The sequence below is a fragment of the Thunnus maccoyii genome, chromosome 14 (genome assembly GCF_910596095.1).
Source record: "Thunnus maccoyii chromosome 14, fThuMac1.1, whole genome shotgun sequence".
Taxonomy (NCBI): Eukaryota; Metazoa; Chordata; class Actinopteri; order Scombriformes; family Scombridae; genus Thunnus; species Thunnus maccoyii.
The window spans coordinates 28,143,932-28,163,973 of record NC_056546.1 but is presented as its reverse complement, the minus strand read 5'-3'; the positions used below and the strand labels follow the sequence as shown (position 1 = coordinate 28,163,973).

General features: G+C 38.7%; 1 protein-coding gene across 2 annotated transcripts in view; it reads left to right on the top strand.

Annotated features, from left to right (window-relative positions):
- The window catches only part of rin2a (Ras and Rab interactor 2a), a 56,791-nt gene that overhangs the window by 7,506 nt on the left and 29,243 nt on the right, over positions 1 to 20,042 (top strand). The window contains exons 2-4 of one of the 2 annotated variants that reach the window (XM_042433964.1): positions 11,234 to 11,341; positions 17,928 to 18,028; positions 19,612 to 19,822. In XM_042433964.1, coding sequence (XP_042289898.1) covers positions 11,282 to 11,341; positions 17,928 to 18,028; positions 19,612 to 19,822 — 372 coding nt within the window. In that variant the 5' untranslated portion in view covers positions 11,234 to 11,281. Of the gene's footprint in view, positions 1 to 11,229; positions 11,342 to 17,927; positions 18,029 to 19,611; positions 19,823 to 20,042 lie in introns of both variants that reach the window. The other variant, XM_042433963.1, reaches the window with a different exon arrangement.

Genomic DNA, 20,042 nt, shown 5'->3' with positions numbered 1-20,042 from the left:
ACACAAAGCTTCAGTAGCTCACACATTTTAGCCCAGTTGCTTCATGTCTCAACAGACAGGCTCAGACGTGTAGAAGTGGCCTCAAGCTGCACTGAACTGTAAGACACAACTAATATTTAACAATATTTGATTGGGAAATTACAGGATAGGGTTTATTGAAATATGGGGTTTCATGTAACGTCACAACTAAGACATACAAAGGGTATGTGCTGATGCCGATCAAGGAATTTTAAAATTTGATTGTTATTGGGTACGCATTCGCCATCTCTTGTTTATTTTAGCTCATTGTACTCAAGTTACAGCAGCTGTCAAAAATGTTCCATAACACTCACTCAAAACACTGGACTGGATTCTACTGCCAAACACACACTGTTGCCAGTGAGTGAACCACAAAGTGGCACAACCAAATAAATAAGTAGTAGCCAGGAGTTTGAGTAAATGACATCTGCAGGTTAGTGGTCATTGACTGAAGCTAACAGAACCACTTTGAGTAAATAAATAGGGTCACTTTTCATTTTGTTTCAGCAACATTTTTCTGATGGATCACACCTCTAAAGTTATGTCTTTGGTTTAACAACTGCATTTGAACTTAAGTATTTTGTTTATGCTGGAGACGAAGAGAAGCTGGTCACACATTAACCTGGCACAACGGCTCCAGACTGATATCAGGACTTGGTTTCAACAGATACTCTATATTAGATGACGCAGACTTTGATGAGTCACAAAAAGACTTAATTCATAGATCCATGATGAAAAGCCTCATTGTTGAGCGATGACATGGAAAAGCATGCAGTTTGTGTTTGAAAGAAGTTGTCTGAATCATAAGAAGCAGGAAATTAGAAGACCCCAAGTGTTTGTATTGGCACTAGTGCAGTGCCTGTTCAAAATGTGCCTGTTTGGAACAGGCCCATTGTTTATTATTTCTCAAGAACCGCATATATATGTATCAATTGACACATGTATCAATTAAACTGATAAGGAATTACTAAATTAAATAGTTTAAATCCAGACAGAAACTTCACTGGTGAGAATAAACTGAGGTTGAACCAGAGAAGCTGTTTATGGCCTTCCATTGGTTGATTCTGCTGCCAATCAATTGTGTCCGTGCTCCTAATGGCTAGTTTTACTGCCTCTGCCTTTGTTTTTTTCTCCTGTGTGCGCTTGTTCGTCTCTCTCGGGTACTTTAACGGGGTGGGGTTTGTACCTTTGTCCTGCTCAGCTAGTCAGAGCCCAAAAGCCCCATTCGCTGTGATGTGATAGTGTTTAAATCAAAAAGCCCCCGCTGCACTCAGACACGGACTTGATTGGCATGCTGTTCGCTTGTTTATTCAAAGTTTATTAAATGTGTAGCATGTTCAAACAACTTTGCACTCGACACTGCACCTCCTTGGGTTCAGCATTAGGCTGTATTCAGACCAAATAAGGTGGCGCAAGCTAAAACAAGAGTTGTCTGTATGCTGTGAGACAGCCAGGACGCTACACTTCATGTCATCCTCAGAACCAATCTGTCTATCTCTTTTTTATCCTTCTGTACAAACTGATCTTCATAATATGAATAACAAATTTAGAGTCTGATGTTACTCTAAATGATTCTGTACATTTTAATCCTTCTGACATTTAAAATTGAGTCATAGGTTCAGTTGAATTTGAATTTTATGTAACAGCTAATGATTTACACACTGTTACATACAATGCAGTCATTGTGTTTCTTTTTCCTAATGACAGACAATTGACATCATGAACAAAAATAATACATTTTAGCATTGCGTTTTGACTTTCACATGTTTTACTCATTGACACTTAAAATGTACTGGAGGCCATGCCCATTGTGACCATGCCCACCCCAACTCCTCTGTCCCAAATTTCACCCACTCTCATCTGGTCAACAGAACAAATTCTGCTTTGTAGTCAGCATTATTGTTTCACAGCAAGAAGGTTCTAGGACAGAGCTTGGCAACTTTTCTGTATAGTGTAGTGTCATCACCATGTCTATCTGAGTTTTCTCCAAATTGAGATCAGTCTAAGGACATGCAGGTAAGATGAACTGCTGTACTTGTAATCAGTTATGTTTGAGTTTTATGCTGAGTTTAGATGCATTCAGTAACCATAACTTGTATTATTTAGACATGCTAGTGGTGTGGCCCAGTGTTGGTTGGTCAGTTGGTCCACCAGTTTGGTCCAGACTGAAATATCTCAGAAACTAGATTGCCATGAAATTTGGTACAGACATTCATGTTGCCAAACGTATGAATCCTAATGACTTTAGTGATCCCCTGAATGTTCATGTCGAGCCACCAGCAGCTCAACGTTTTCACATATCCAGTGAAATTTCTCAACATCTACTTAATGGATTGGCACAAAATGTATTCATGGTTCCCAGAGTCCACCACCAGCAGGGAAATATTTGACTTAGTCCACGATTTTGGTTTACCAACTACTTGCAAAAACTGATGACATTCCCATCAATCTGAGTTCTTTGTGTTAAGTGGTAATTAACAGATGTTAACACAATAAACTAAAATGGTGAATGTGGTAAACATTAGGCCTATATATTAAACATTGGCATGTTAGCATTGTCATTGTAATTATGTCAGCTTGACGTCAGCAGCATTTTGCTCAAAGCGCAAGCACCGTTTTGCCTATAATTACAGCCTTACAGAGCAGCTAGCCTGGCAGTAGACTCTTAGTTTTGTTATTTGATGAGGAAGTTTGCACACTTACTTTATGCAAGCCTGTAACATAATACAGCATTTAGCCTCCTGCTGTTAATGTTCTGTGGGGCAGGTCAGAGCAGCTGTTTTAAGTAGCTGGGAAAATTCATTCAGAAAATGTAGGATGGTTTGCAACACACAAGTGTTGTATAATACTAGTGTATAATTTGTGATGCAGTACATTTTATAGCTTTGATTTGTATGTTGAGTTTCTTTTCAAAATGTGTTTCCAAAGCTCATTGGAAAGTTCTGCATTTGATATTGTTGTGGAAATTGCCTGCAAACACTAAATAATCCCGAAATAAAACACAAAACACTGACAAGTTGAAGATTAAAATATGTTGTATACAAAAATATTGGAGACCATACCTTGATACAGATGTCAGAGGGTAGTGTCTTTTATATAGTTATATATAATAGTTTATAGTTTTCAGCAACACAAATAAATCTTACGTGAAGAAGAAGAAACAAATACACAATGAATAAATGATAATTGTTTCAGTTAGTTTACTTTCACAGTATGATTCACAGTAAAAATGGGTCTGTGCCTTTTGGGTTTAGTGCTTTGGTTTTGAATACCCTCTTAACACATAGGACTAACATGCATGTGTATGTGCCTTATCACAGTCTATTGCAAGGATTATCCAGGATCCTGAACACACCACATGTGACAAATACATAGTTTCTATATGACCTTGATTTGATAAGGGAATTTGAGGATATGACTCACCTCAAATGCCTCTGCCAGGCAACTCTCAGTGTTGTAAACTTAGGCTCTGCGTAGCTGGTGTTTCTCAATACACTGGCATGCAAGTTCCAAGAATATGGCACAGGTTTTACTTTTTGTTTTGAAGAGGCTTGTTTGTGGACATCACTAATGTCTTTTCTACAGAAAGATGTGACTAAAAACCCTGAAGGCACAAACCACTTGTACCAAAGCAGAACTACTGGAAATCAGAATTACCCAATATTTTTACCCTTAATTTTAAATATTCATTAAGCCATCAGGTTAGCTACATAGTTGAATAAACAAAGAAAACCCGTGGGAAAATCATGGAACACTGCAGTTATTGCACTTGTGAAACTGGTGGCTGTTTGCCATGAAGACGACACAGTGACACACATGATATGATTCATTTTCCATTTCCCCATTTTTTGCTGTGGGAATATTCCAACTGTGGAGACCCATCAGCACCCCCTCTCTTTGTTAAGCATTATTGCTCTGGGTCATAGAGCATATGACTTCTATTCACAGAGTGTACATATAGTATAATCACTGTGAATGTATAGACAGGTGAGAAGCAGAACTTTTCCCCTGTGAAGACATTTTGACACCTTACACCTGTGCTTTAGGAAAAGCTCAGGTACAAATAATTATTGAATTCCATTTAGCTGCTTCAGTTTCGGGGTCGTGGTATTGTGCATGCTGACTCACTGTCACACTGTCAAAATTTACTGGGACACTTGCATAGAACAACCATCAATAATGTTATTAGTAGCTCCTGTGCTTTAACTACAAGTCAAAATGTAGAAAAAATGAAATGAAATGAAAATGAAAATTGGCTATTCTAATGTCCCATATGGTTATCAATAATTGCCTATTTAAAGACACGAGTAAAACCTAAATCCTCTGAATGGCTACATACAGACGAGTGACAAATTAAAGGAAAAACTGGTCCAGGTCTGAATGCTTGACCCCTATAGTAATGCTTGACCCCTACAGTGAGCATCATGCTGGCATGGTTTGGGTCCACTTGTCTCCTTAGAGGGAAGGGTCACTGCAAATCAATACAAAGTAGTTCACCTTTATCCTATGATGAAACATTTCTGCCCTGATGGGAGCGATCTCATCCAGGCCCCAATTCACAGGGCACGAGGGGTCACTGAATGGTTTTATGAGTATGAAAATTATGTGAATCATATACTATGACCTTTGCAGTCACCAGATCTCAACCCAGTTGAACACTTATGGGAGATTTTGGACCACCATCATCAAAACACTTGATGAGGGAGTATCTTTTGGAAGAATGGTGTTCATCCCTTCAGTAGAGTTCAGAGACTTGTAGAATCAATGCCAAGGTGTATTGAAGCTGTTGTGGCAGTATGTAGTGGCCCAACACCTTACTTAGACACATTATGTTAGTTTTTCCTTTAATTTGTCACCTGCCTGTATATATGTGAACAACTGGCAGTCCTGTGTTTATTTTTCTTGGACTGATAACCACAGGGGCCTTCCTGTTGACCAGGCTTGGACTGTGAATCACACACAAGCTTGCAGTTACACTGCAATCTACACACACACACACACACACACACACACACACACACTTCTTGCTTGAACCAAAACATCCCCCAAAAGCCCACCCCACTGCTTTGTTTTGACAAGAGGGGTTGGCCCAACAGAGCCCTGCTAGAGACATGAGTGGAGAAGGGGGTTACAAGAGAGGCAGGAGATAAAAAAACAGCAATGTCACACGCCTTCTGTCACTCTTTGGATTCTCTCACTTTCAAGGAAATAAACCTGTTTCTCTCTCGTGCATGCACACAGACACTAGTGAAAAACATGGAAATCAAGTCCAGAATCCAGTCTTTTTCCAAACAGTTCTATTTTTTTTCCTCAGGGAAATGTGTTTGTATTTGACTGTTTGGATCCAGTCAGTTTGTTTATTGCACAGTGCTGGTGCCAATTTATTTTGCAATATTGAATCTGTCCATATTTTTGTTTTGCATTCATTACTCACTGTTCAAAAATGAGAATTTGCTGTGTCCTCTTAAAGAAAAAGAAAAAAATCTTTGAGGGACATTGAGGCCATGGCACACTACAACTCTTTGTTGGAGCCCAAACTAATGTAATTGGTTTAGGATTAGCTGCTTCTTAAAGGTGCAGTGTGTAGAATTTAGTGGCATCTAGGAGAATGGACTTGTATGTATGTTTTAATTAGTGTATAATCCCATGAAAATAAGAATCGTTGTGTTTTCGTTACCTTAGAATCAGCCCTTTATAACCACATAGGGAGAAGGTTCTCTACCACAGAGGTCACCATGTTGCACCACCATGTTTCTACAGTGGCTCAGAATAGACAAACCAAACACTGGCTCTAGAGAGGGCATTTTGCGTTTTTCATGAGTTTCAGCAGTCAGCATAGGTTCTCCTGAATGCTTGGATGGGGAGGGAGTCATTCAGTTAGGTGTAATCTGCAACCTCACCACTAGATGCCACTAAATTCTACATACTGGACCTTGAAGCCCACCACACCTATTAAATGGTAATGGTATTCTACCACATTAAATTAAGCAAAGTAAATACGTTATTTAATGTAAGTTTGTTCAGGTTGCAATTACAATATGTTGCTATGGAGGCTGTATAAATATGCAGTGGAACATATGATATGACACATGATATTTGATCACTCACTGCGGGCCATTATGCTTCTATACAGTATATCCATCCATGCTTTTGAAATAGAGAAAGGTAGCCCAGATGCCCTACTCCCCAGTCTTCAGCTCCTCTTGGGAGATCCTGAAGCGTTCTAGGCATTGTGTTACAGAATATCCCAGAATGCATAATAGAATCCGTCCAGGGTGTTGTGGGTCTGCCCCAGGATCTCCTGCCAGTTGGATGATCCTTGAAAACCTCCAGTGGGAGGCCACCAAGGAATCCTGATGAGATGCCCGAGCCACCTCAGCCATGCTGGCACGAGGCCAGTGTATTCCCATTGAAGAAGTTGTTTACCTGTTGGAAGTGTGCTCTTAGCAGAAAATGCAGCAAGAGTCTTTTGTCTGCAGCTCTTTATCTAACATCTCACTGTGGCTGTTTCTGTTGTACTCTTCCTCCGTGCAGTATTAATAACTGATTTGCTGACCAAATAGCTCCAAATAGCTCCACATATTGTTATGTAGACCTGTTTTTATTGACGAATAGCACAGCTAATGAAGCTCAGCTAGTTTGGTAATATACACATTTAATTTCCTATAACTTCTTCACAGTAATAGCCTCCCATAAATTTGTCAGTGGAAAGCTTTTAATATGAAGCAGGAAATGTTGGCTTTTCAACAGCAGGAACTTAACATGACTGATCCGGCTGTAAGTTATCAGGAAAGAGTTCGAGCTATAGAGAAACCCTACCATACTACCCTGTGTTGGACCCTATATGATACAGCAGTCACCCTGCTTCTCACTGTTAGCCGAGACTCTAATCTGCAGTATAGTTCCATACACTTCACTGAGTAATTACCAGATTAACATTTCAATCTCACCTTCACCGCTCATTTTGGCTGCTTGTATTTGCAGTTTCATTCTTTCAGTCGTGATCTAAAGGTGAGAGTTGGAACTTAGATGGGTACACTGATAAAACTGGTCCCTCTGCACCGCAACAATCCAGTACACCACCCACTTTACTGCTGATGCTTCAAATAGCTGCCTGTCCCATGCTCCATCTTAACCTCTCGTGAACAAGACCCCAAGACACTTTTAGCTCCTTCACTTGAGAAAACCTCATTTTCTGGCAGGATGCCATGTAGAGATGCAATTAATGAATATTTTGATTATCGATTAAATTTATTTTTTAATGAATCAATTAATCGTTTCGTCAATGAATTCTCAGAAAATAGTGAAAACGCCGTTATAATTTCCCACAGCTCAATGAGATCTACCAAAATGTTCAGTTTTGTCCGACCAACAGTCCTAAACCTAAACATTTTAAGTTTACGGTCATAAATGACAAAGTAAAGCAGCAAATCTTCACATTTGAGCAGCTGGGACAGGGTGAGTTATAGAGATTTTTGCTTGACAGATGGCTAAAACCATTAATTCATTAGTTTTGTCAATTAGGTAATCGTTGCAGCTCTACTATCAGGTCTTCTGACTTGGAGGTGCTGACTCTCATTCACATCTTTCTTATTAGGTGTTGTCACTGACTGTGATTTTCATGTACAGAATCTTTAGTGCCCTAAGGATCGCATCTCAGCTTTTTGCACATGATGTGGCTCCGATGGCTTCATCACACTGCGACCCCCAGCATGCACAGGGACAGCTTGCAGCTGAGTGTGTAGCAGTCAGGATGATTGTCAGCCTTTATCTGAAAGCAAAGTGATATTTATTGGATCTAACCCAAAAGAGAATACTATCCAGCACATGTGTAACAGAATGTATAGAGCACCTAACCGGCTCTTGGATCAAAAGCATTCCAGCAGTAACTGAACAACAAGTGTTTTTGTCCTGCAGGTTTCCCTCAGAGACTCTTCAACAAGTCAGAGGGAGAACTCTCCAGTCTGTCTACCAATAGTCACAAACTCTCTGCTTCTGTCTGTTAATGTGTCTGTGGATAGGGTTTGGTGTAAATAGGTGGATGCTGTTGTGTGTTTTACTCTTATATGTGTCTCTCTTGAAAGTGGAGGTCTGGGATGTGTTTGCATGGCTCTTCACAGCTGGCTCATATCAGCTGCTGTAACCGGATCCGCCACAACATCTGGGTCAAGCGTGCGTGTGTGTACATGTGTTCAGCCTCTGTTCGTGCAGAATCAGTACCAGCAGTGTTTTGTATGAACCACAGTGAGTAGGCTTTGATAGTGACATTGCTGTCAGAGCTGAAGAAGAAAAAGTGCTTGTTGCCCAGAAAAAGCTTTAAGAGTTGAGCATTTTGAGAACTGGTTAACTCGTAATTGACAGTACAAGTGAAGACACTGTAATGCCACTTAATTCTGAAGGTTACATTGTGGCGGGGAGTATTTAACCCCTCACTAGGCCCACAAGATTTATTACATGTCCAAATAAGGTTATTCTTTACTTGTCTATACATATGTGGGTACTGGATCCTAAACAAGAAAGTATGCTTACCTAAGTTAACTGAAGTCTACACGGCTTGTCTACATTCTGGTCACATGCAATATGAGGAGACAGTCTGACCATCTGGAACAGAGCACAGCATATCTACAACCTTGGTTTCCATAGGAGTAGGGTGACCAGATGAGAATGGGTGAAATTCGGGACAGGGAAGTTGGGGTGGGCGTGGCCTCCAGTACATTCAATGTTAACAAACAGTAAAACACGTGAAATTCAAAACTCAATGCTAAAATTTATTATTTTTGTTCATGAAGTAAAATGTCTGTCATTAGGAAAAAGAAACACACTGACTGACTTTTATGTAACTGTGTAAATCATTATCCGTTACATAAAATTAATTTTATTTTATTCATTTCATCAGTGACGGGCCTCTCACATCTGTCTGCAAGACACACATGTCAGATCACTCCTCTGTGGCTGCCTGCAGCTACACTTCCCCTGTCCTAGTGACTGCAACTTCTATTTCATTTTAAAACAGAAATAAATTCAGAGCAGGATTACAAGTAATATATATTTCAAAAATAACTACGTATTGTTGCTAGAGCGGCAATAGTAATGTTTAACTCAGAAAGTCCCTATATAAGCTGAATATTACCTCACTGGAAACAAATCTAGTTTTCCTGAGTTCAGTTGACTAATGTTTATAAGTGTATAAGTTTTATGGCATTTTCACGTTGAAACAACTGAACCAATGACTCAAAGAGGTGGCTTAATTTTAAATGTCAGAAGGATTAAAATGTATATAATCATTTAGAGTAACATCAGACTCTAACTCTGATCATTTGTTATTAATATTATGAAGATCAGCTGGTAAAGATGGATAAAATAGAGAGACAGATGGATTGGTTCTGAGGATGATATGAAGCGTAGCATCCTGGCTGTGTTTATAACATGCATGAACCATTACACACAGGTGACACATACATTGCAGTCATTTTAAACCTCTTCAGCAGGTAAGATCATTAAGCTGTAGGAGCTTACAAACACATGCGGACATCACAAATTCCTCCTGCAATGGTGGCTACACTCTCCATCATCTGCTTTAAAACAGGTCGAATGCAATCAACAATTTCTTATTTTTGATAGCCTAATCAGTGCAATAGAAAAGTGAAAACATGTCCATAATACTCTTACATATTTTACAAAAACAAACAGGACATTTTTTAATAACTAAAAACAGGAAGCAGTCTCAAAGTATATAGGCTTGTTCATATTATCTATTATTATTATCTTAACAGTTAATTTTTGGGACAAACAGGACAAGAGTCAGGATTTGAGAACTGCTTGTAATTCGGGACTGTCCTGATTTTCTGGTCACCCTCCATAGGAGACAGCCAGCCTTATCAGGACAGCTGCCTTGCCCAGTCATCCTTAGCAGACAGCGGGATGAAGTGCTCTGAAAGAGACAGGCCATGAGCTACTGCTCCCAGGTTTTCAGATGACCTGAAAATGACCCAGGGAAACACTGTGTCATAGGAAAATTCCCTGACAACCTTGAATTTATTTGTTTTTTCTTCTGACCTCCAGTGGTTTAAGTGCTCATCTGGCTGCAGTGATATACAGGTGTACTCAGTTGTGCTCAGTTTCCCTGACATTACCGTTGAGTAACAGGTGATTACAGGTGTAACACAGCACACTTCTGATTAGAGGTCGACCTCTTCTCAACCTCTTCGACCCCTCTGCCTGCAGGCAGGTCAGTCATTGCAAATCCATGCTGTGCAGCCAACTGCTCAAATCCACAGAACTTCTTTACAATTTTGATTGGAGATCTAAGAGATTTTAGTGATGCCAAATGTGTATGGATCAGTGCAGCCATAAAAACATGGTATCTTGGTTTTGAATATTTACTGTCATGAAATTGTAGATGTTCAAATTTCCTTGTTTTCAGAGCACTTTAAAACGGCTATAATCATTTTTTTTTTATATATATAATAATAATGTATTAAAGGACAATGTGTAATGTTAGAGGAGAATTATCAGTGACTCTGCAGCTCCCCTCAGCTTTACGGAGCTTTATAGCAAGTTTCAGCTCATTGTTTATCTGTCCGGCTGCAACTTTAGTGTTTTGGTTCACTCTCAGCGCTCTCATAGCGTCATTTTCGGTCACTGCAGGTTGATGTTTTCATAGAAAAAGCTGTAAAAAGCCACTGTACACTACCTGCTCAGCACCAAACGGCAAACACCAGCAGTAGACTAGCTGGTGAACATAGTGGAGCATTTAGCAGCTAAAAAGCCAGATATTTCCCTCAGGAGTTGGTAGAGAGCAAAACAGAGCTAAAAGAGAGTGAATATTGGACTTACATTCACCAGGTGGACAGAAACACGACTCCAAATGAATGATGATGTTGCTCTGTAACCGCTGGATGTGTAAATAAGCAACTATTTGCTAAAAAGTTCAACGTATCAACTTAAAAGGTGATGATATGTCAATGTTGTGCTCACAACTTATTTGTGCTGCTTACAAGTGGCCAGAATCAGTTGTTGCAGGTTTAAGGACATTTACTTTATGCCTAGGAAACACAGCTACAATTATATATATTTTAAATAAATTATTTGTCAAACCATCTTTTTAATCATAAATCTTCCTTGAGTGTGCTCTTGACTCGAAAATTGAACTGCCTTGTTTGTGTTTGTTTGTTTGTATGTGGAGCTCTAATGTATTTTTTCCCCTCACAGACAGTGCAGCAGACAGAGACAGAAAGAAAAGACTACATACTTGACAGACAACATGTCCACCAGTCCCATCAGTCAACCCTGCAAGCAGGAGAGGAAAGGCAGTTTCTTCAAGGTACGAGCCACTCGGTAACTTCTGAGTAAATAAGACATGTTTTCACATACAGAGCTGACAGCATGTTATAAATGTAGTTTATACAAAGATCTTGGCTGCTGACACCTCTTGGTCTAGGGAGGGATATTTGGGTGGGGGGAGGCAGCAAACCGTATAGTTACAGGCTAAATGAGGGAGAAGATTAAAGAGGAGGAGGAGAGAGGTGGAGCTGGCCTGAGTATAGTTTTGTGGTTTGTTTTCCGGTTTTCATCTCTGCTCCTTCTTGTAAAGCTTTGTTTCTCCTGGATTGCCCAACAGAGCTTTGTTTTTGAGGAAGATGTAGTGAGTGTTAGATTTATCAGATGATGAGACACAGGGCTCTCAACAAATATTCCCAATGAATGTAGGCTGATTTAGCACATAATGTAAATGACAGTTTCATGTCAGTGTTGTCACTTGAGTAGATTTTGTTTATGACTTTTAGCAGTTTGATTACAAATGATGATCTACTCTTGTGTATTCTTAAAATACTGAATAGATTTGCTGATTGACAATCACATTGATTTTTGATAATTGACGCTTGCAGATTGCTGATACTACTGTTGATTTTAAGATGATTTATGTATTTATAAAGCAGTGGGACCAAATGTAATGTGAAGTGTATAAAATCCAAATCAGTCCGCTGTGAGAATCCACTAGTAACCTCATCATCATGTGTTATACATTTAGAATATCAGCTCTGCTCCATCTGTTGTTATTTCTTTGTTAATAACTTTGAACATTTAACAGAGGGCTCGCCACTCTTACAATCTGTTGTGATGTCACATTTCTGAAACAAATGAATGTGTTCATCAGAGAGCCACAGCGTACTGATTTAGTGCTGTTGAATTAACCAAAGAGACACACAGTGTTTGTTATTTATATTTTTTTTCTCCTGACAAAACTTTTGCGCTGTGCGATAGAGACTAGCCAAAGTTGCCATGCACACTAGTTTCACCTCCTGTTTTTCACACTGTGAGAAGTTGAAGTCATGTGCAGCCTTGTTGTGGTCAGTCAGTGGTCATTGTGTGCACCTCCCTGACACAGTTTCAACAACAAAAAATATATGATGAAGAGGTTCAACCATGAGCCCATTTCATTCACTTTTAGGGCGTCTGATTCTCATTAGTAAGTGAGGGCTAATGAAGTGACAGCAGATTATATTGTTACTTATTTGCAAAAAATGACTCATAGTTGCACAGAAGCCATGGCATTTAATCAGTTCCCGTTTTTTCATCAATGATGCTTTTTAATAGCCTTGCACCTACATGATATGTGTATAATTACTCTTCTCCAAGGAAATGACTCATAAACATAACTAGATATGTAACTGATATCTCATCTGCACACAATAAACAGTGGCCTGATTCATCTGGCGTTGAAGCAAAGTGCTGTTATTGATAGAAATCTGTTCTGGTCAGATAAATCATCTCATGTACCTGTGTTGTTCATCTTGTTAGTTTATAAGATGTTACATATTTACTTACTTTGTTATCTGCTGTAGATTTATGAAGAGTCATGTGAAAATTTGATGTAATCTATAATCTATAAGGAAAACTTCTGCTTTTGTACTGTAAACAAAACTGTAACCGATATATATTATGCTACGAAATATTTAGAATACCTCGATTTGAAGCAGGTTGCATCTTTGTGGCGTTTTTTTCCACAGACATCTCTAGGTGAAACACAAAAGAAGAAGTGATCAAAGCATGATATCATCATCTATAGATATTTGTTGTTGACTTGCTTAGAAGAAGCACTCTTTATTTAGAGACTGCTGCTTGGTGTTGTTAAGTATCTGACAGAAACAGTTCAAACACTGATCCATGCCAGCCTTTCCTTTTGTGTGAGGACTGTTTATCCACAGTCTGTAATAATTACAGGCCTGCCTTAAACACACATGGCCTTATAGTGTCAGCACACCTCACAGCAAAGCAGCAATGAATCAAATGTGGATACACACCCATTAGTGCTTATACATCTGGGAAAAAGATCAAATGTAGTCCTGACAAAACATCATTTAAATGTGATACTTGTTTTAGAGTTTTAGACCAGACTATAGGATCACACGTCTGTACTACCAAATATGTCACTGACGCTGCATTTTGCAATAGTTTCTTTCTTGACTTTAATCTATGTTTGGGAGGGAGGCAGAAAGATGAAGAAAAATAAAGGTAGGGTTGAGAGGAGACTATTAATAGAAGACACAGGTGAGTAAGTCCAGGACCTGACAACCTGCTGCTTATCAGCTTCAATACTAAAGAGATAAATGTCCAAAGGTTGAATTAGACTGTAGTGTATCTGCTAATATAAGTCAGGCTAACTTGAATGTATGCTCCCACAGCAAAGTAGCTGGCTGTAAATATGGAAGCAAAGTATTAATGACATATACACTTTATACTGTATCTATGGATCAAAGTAAGGTGCTAGAACATCCTTTGTTGTGTATGTGGAGATGATGAATGTGAGTGCAGGTTTCCAGTCTCTTTCTTAATATTTATTCTGCCTACCTTGGCATCTGGCCAGTCCCAATGCCAAGCACACATACTTTCCTCATGACGCCTGCGAAAGGTGGTTTTGTTGCATGTAGTAGGCACTCGATCCTGTTTGCCATATGCCGTTTTATGTCAGCGGCAGTCTTGATAAACCTCAGGAATAAGAGTTTCCTTATAAAAGTTACCGTGCATTTTAGCAACAGCTCTTGTGTTACCGTACTCACAATATCTGCTGCAGTGAACGTTCCTATAGCACTTTTTTTCCGACATAGCTTGTTTTCCAGTCATGTTTTCCACAGTTGCTCGCATGCATTCATTTTAACTGTTTTTACAGTTTTTCAATTAGTATTTCAAATATGTTGGCTGCAGATTTACTGTACAAACAAAGTCATATAAAATGAAGTACCTATAAAATGCACTTAAATCCTATAAATCCCTGAGGTGGACGCCATATGTCTGTGGGAAAAAAATTAACTTTTGTGAAGCACAATGCAGACTGGTGTCAGTGTCAGTATTCGGAATGTAGTCCTATCATTCTGAATGTTTGAGGTTGTGTTAGTCTGAGCGGTGTGAGTTTCCTCAGCCTGCTCATGATGTTACCCAACAGAAAGATTGCCCGCGGTGTGAGTTTCCTCAGCCTGCTCATGATGTTACAGCAGATGTCCAACAGAAAGATTGCCCAACTAGACAGATTAGAGGGAAGTGAAACGAATGACGCCAGTGTCACAAAGAAATGAATCAGGCTCAGTCTTCCAGGAAATCCAGTATTCCTGTGAAACGAAAGCTGGTGTTGCATTTACTGGGGACAATGTACAGTTTCAAACATACAATAGCACATAATCCATCACACGCTTACTTAGATGCCTCATATGAAGGGCTCGTTCACCACCTGTTGATTGTTAAAAAGGTCTTTAAGCTACAAGCACAACAACATTGTCACTTTGTGTGTCAATACATATGTGTGTGAGTGACTGGCTGACTTAAAAGGTTGAGTCAGGGTAAACATGTGGTCTTGTGAGTAGTTTTTTTAGAAAGGCTTGCTCAGAGTCTAAAGGGTAGTAAATGCACTGATTCAGCATGGCTTTAATAGAACTCACACAGGGGTGAGGAGGAGGGCAACAGTAGTCACATTTCAGTTACAGTGTGCAGCACGTGTGGTAAGAAATGGAGACCTCTACTGGGAAGTGGCAATTAAGTTTGCCACATGTTTGACCAAGCAGTGCTATTTTTTTTTTTTTTTTTTTTTGAAGCCTCTTTTAGAGTAAAAATCATCTTTTCAAAATGAGTGTTATACCAAAATGTGACTTGAAATCATGAATAAAATTGCTAATAAGAGTCATATAAAAGACAGCATCCTAGATCTTAATATGACACCTTAGAAACAACAAAAGAGCTGTCTAAAACCATGAAAATAATAGTAATAGTATAATAAAGGTAATACATATCTTCATCATTTCAAAATTTCTAGATTTAAAGATACCCCAAAACATGAGCAGCCAGAAGAGAGAACATACAGTTTCTGCAGCGATGATGTAAATTCACACAGAGAAAACACATTTTGCAGATATGAATGTCTTATAATAACTGATAATATATGATTATATAATGATGTATAATGATGATTTCAAACTCAATTTAAAGTACAATAATATGCTTATTTGCTTTCTCTGCATCTGGCCAACAAATGTTTGAATGTGTTGAATATTTTTATTCCTGTATTGCTTTTAATGTTTTTTCAACAGTTGCATACATGTTTTCAATGAGTATTTCTAATATTTTGGCAGCAGATTAACAAAAGAATTTAAAAAATGTAGGACTTTTGCCAAACAATTATTTTCATTATCAATAAATATAATGATTATCGTCATTTTTGTTATTATTATCTATTTATGTAGCTGTATAATGATGGACTCAAGTTTGAATAGCTTGACATTTTGGGAAAACACATATCCACTGTCTAGATGAGAGTTACGACAGCTGGTCGTCGTCATGGTGACAACAGGACTCCAGGAAGTCACTGCTCCTGGTTTATGGTGTTGACACTAGAATAAGCAGCTTGTGAGTGACGGTGGGACCCAAATGCAGCCAATAATGTAACAAAAACACTGTTGACTCGTGGCAAGTGAAGCACACTGCAGCATAGCATTCTCAATGTGCCGCTTCCTTTTGGTCACAAACCCACCATTTGGCTGCGGTACACATGCCAGTTAAAGTTTGTTTTAGTATACAGCCGGTCTACACAACTGATTAAATCAGGTGGATGCAGCATTTTTAATGAAAAACATCAGCAGGTTTACCTTTTTTGCAAATAGAGGAATTTGTGTGTTAGCTAATAATGGTGCAGCACTGCAAGGGGTCAGTCTCAAGTGAATGTAATTAATTAAAATGAAGTTTTAATCAAACATTTTTAATTTAAAAGAACACTGAACAACATTGTTCATACCTGAAGCTATTCCACTGAACAGTAAATGATGACAGCTGACCTCTGTGTGACCTGTGGAGGCTTGTTGTTCTCCCAGTAGAGTTATTTATGTCTCCCCTGACAAACCGTTTCATACATGAAGCTTCAGTCACAGACAGGCTTTTATCAATTGTTTCCTACAAGTGTTCCTCTTTAGTAACCTTAGTTGGTCAGTGGGAAGTGGTTAGGCTGGGGGTAGATTGTCTCACACATACACACAGAGACACACACACACACACACACACACACACAACATCAAGCTTACAGAGGCTGAAAATGCCTCTTGTATCTTCCAGTCTAATAATACTCCATCACATCCTTTACCTTCTTTTTTTCTCTTCCTTCTTTGGAATAAACTCCCACATAGAGCTGCAACAATATTGGTTTTGTAATTTTTCAAGCATAAATGCCAAACCCTTTCTTGTTCTTCAAATGAAATGCACAATTTGAACACGTCTCCTTGGGCTATAGGTAATTATATTTTTTTCTGTTTTCTGACATTTTATAGACAAAACAACTAATCGAGTAAATAACCTGCAGGTGATTAGATGATGGAAATCATTGATAGTGTCACTTTGAATAAACATGCTCTGCTTGGTATAGTGGTTTGAAAGCTAAACTTAGGAACAAATTGCAGCTGATGCAAAATAACATTATTTGGTATTTATTAAATGCATCTCCTCAGACTCATGTTGGCAGTGATGAATTCAGAAGGATAGGACTGCTGCCAGGACAGCTCAGAGCAGAACAACAGAAGCTGCACCATATGTACAATGTTATCAATGGGTATGCTCCTCAACACTTGTGTTCTCAGATAACAATGGTTCATACTCAGCATAACTATAATTCCAGGGCCAGTGTGCGATCAGGTAAAGTGCCTCAAGTGAATAATGTAGACAGAAGTTCATTTTTTTACACTGGTGCCATGTTGTAGCCTTCTGTTACACCTCAAGGTTTTAAATATGTGAGGGGCTTCTAGAAGTCAGGTTAGGATGTTTGAATGGAACAAGGTAACAGATTTATAATTAAATCTGTTATTTTTTATTTCTTAAATTGTGTTGATGTGTTTTTGGATTTCAGGATTGTGTTGTTTTTTATGTTGAATGTCTCGTGCTTCTTTATGTTTCTTTGTCTTTTAACATCTTGGGACCATTTTGGAAATAAATGTTTTCACTTTAACATGTTATCCTTTGGATTTTTATTTTTTTTCTGTGTCTAATAATCCATGAAATAAAATAAATCAGTCAATTAATAATTGTCAGTTGCAGCTCTACTCCCACTGAAAATTTGGGAGGTAGGCTGGACCATTCAGTTGATTTCTACTCTGATACTGTTGGTGCAATTCTGTTCATGTTGCTATACAAAGTTTTTAATTTCTGAACCTGATGTTACATTAACATTCTTATCTGTAGTTTTGGATTCTGTTTGTGTCTGTGTGTGTGTGTGTGTGTATTTTATTTATTTATTTATTTTTGTACATGTGAGGTCTCATAGTTGTGTGTCTGTTATATCTGAACCTATAAAGTGTATAGAGACTCTTTGGTTGATGTGCATTTTAGATAAAGTTGAAGTTGACTGAACTGATCTCTGAGCAATTATCTTCTCTCTGTAGCTGATCGACTCATTTGCCTCGGAAATTGGTACTTTGAAGAAGGAGATGGGAAAAAAGACTGAGCCAGCTGAAGGAGACCACAAGACAGATACACTTCTTGGGTGAGCGTGTGTGTGTGTGTGTGTTTGTGTGTGTGTGTGGATACTTTTGTATGTCCCAGCCATCCCAGCCAGTACTGGCACTTAATATAGCACAGTTCCTCAAGGCTACCAGCAGGGAGCACACTTGACAGGCCTTTAAATGTTGTGTCAGTGTGAAATGCTGTGTTGAGTGTGATAGTCAGATATGCCAGGAATCAGCAGATAGAATAACAAACTGATTAGTTCTCCGGGAACTGTTACGTAGGGTGTGTGTGTGTGTGTGTGTGTGTGTGTGTGTGTGTGGACTTTGTCAGTCTATGAACCTGGAAAACATCTGGAACTTGTAGAAAATCTCGATCCCAGACAAACCTCTGATAAAGATGCAAAGAGTCTATGCTTATGTGCTCTATAGATGCTCATCATTTGTTTGTAAATGATCTCAACCCTCTCACTCTGGAATGTTTTGTGCACAAGTCTGGTGATTAATTCCTCTTCTAAGACACAGCTTCTGTAGAATTCGGAAAGTACCTGCTAACTGTTGAGGAAGTGTGAAGTGTGAGGCACACTGTCATGAATTCCAGTTATTTATCTGTTTTGGAATCATGAATGAGTTAGTGGACATCTTGAAAACTGATGTTTTTTTCTCAAACTGTCAACACTTGAAATAATGATCATTTTAGTGCAGCCCACACATTGTATTTAGGTTTGTGTGTTTGTGTTTGTGCATGCTTGTGTTGTGTGTGTGTGTGTGTGTGTGTGTGTGTGTGTGTGTGTGTGTGTGTGTGTGTGCGTGTGGTAAAGCCAGTACTAGCTGTGGTGGTTGAAATAATCATGATGTAATTAGAAAGGAGACTTTATTTATTTATTTACTTTATTTATTGCCTCACTTTATTTGTGCACATTTAATTGCTGGAGCGGTTCTGTTGTTTCTGTTTATTATCCACAAACAACAGAAATGACTGTATAGACATCAGCATTGTGATTTTCATTACCAGTGTTTTATACATGTTTGTTATTTACATCATGTATGTGAGCAGGAGAAATAATGATAAAAACAAAAGTCAGCCCAATGTCACAATTCATACATTTGCATCAAGAGCTTTACAATCAATACAGCATGTGTGCCATTTGTCAGAACATGGATTGGTGATATCATGAGGGCCCGACCAATCAGTATATCGGTTGATAATCTTATACATATAGAATATATACATAAACATTTTTTTGCAATGATCCATCAAATGTGATTATAAAACACTTGTGAAGAAGATGTGTAATGGAGGCATGATATTTTACAGCTTAACAATAAACTTGCAGTGCACTGAAACAGTAAACGTTAATAATTATAAATAACTGTAAATAAAAAAACACATAGAACATATCTACGCATATATTAAACTTGAATTAACAAAAAAGGATCAAATATACATAAAATTCTTCCTATATAATTTTAAATAATAAAAAAAAATATATTGCTATAATATACCAATATATCTGTGATAGGCCAATATTGGCGATAATATCGACTGACCGATATATCAGTCAGGAATCTAGATGTTACTCTTGTGATATAATTTCTTGTTTTTGTTTGGTCCTGTTTTCAGGCTGGGTGAAGAGGTGGGAGGTCTCTTCCTGCAGGCTTCACCCTGTCCTGGGATCGGGACAGGGTCAGCCGGAGCCAGAGATTCGGGCTATGACTCCCTCCATCGGCGGCTCAGTGTTTTGGACAGACTGGTGAATACACATGCTGTGTGGCTACAGCTGGGCCTCAACCACCAGGATGCCACCCGTATACTACAGAGCCAACCCACAGGGGTGAGGGAACAGCAGCGTCTTGTATCCAACACTGTTGATTTAAAGCTTTCACTTTGGTTGAAAACTTCACTTCTTAGCACATATACACCTAATAAATCTTACACCTGTACAGTATAATGCTGTATACACCACAAACTACATCCTCCAAAAGCATCACCACCAATAAACCTCTCTGACACAGTTCACAATTCAACTGTCACCAGTGTCAGCAAAGTATTTC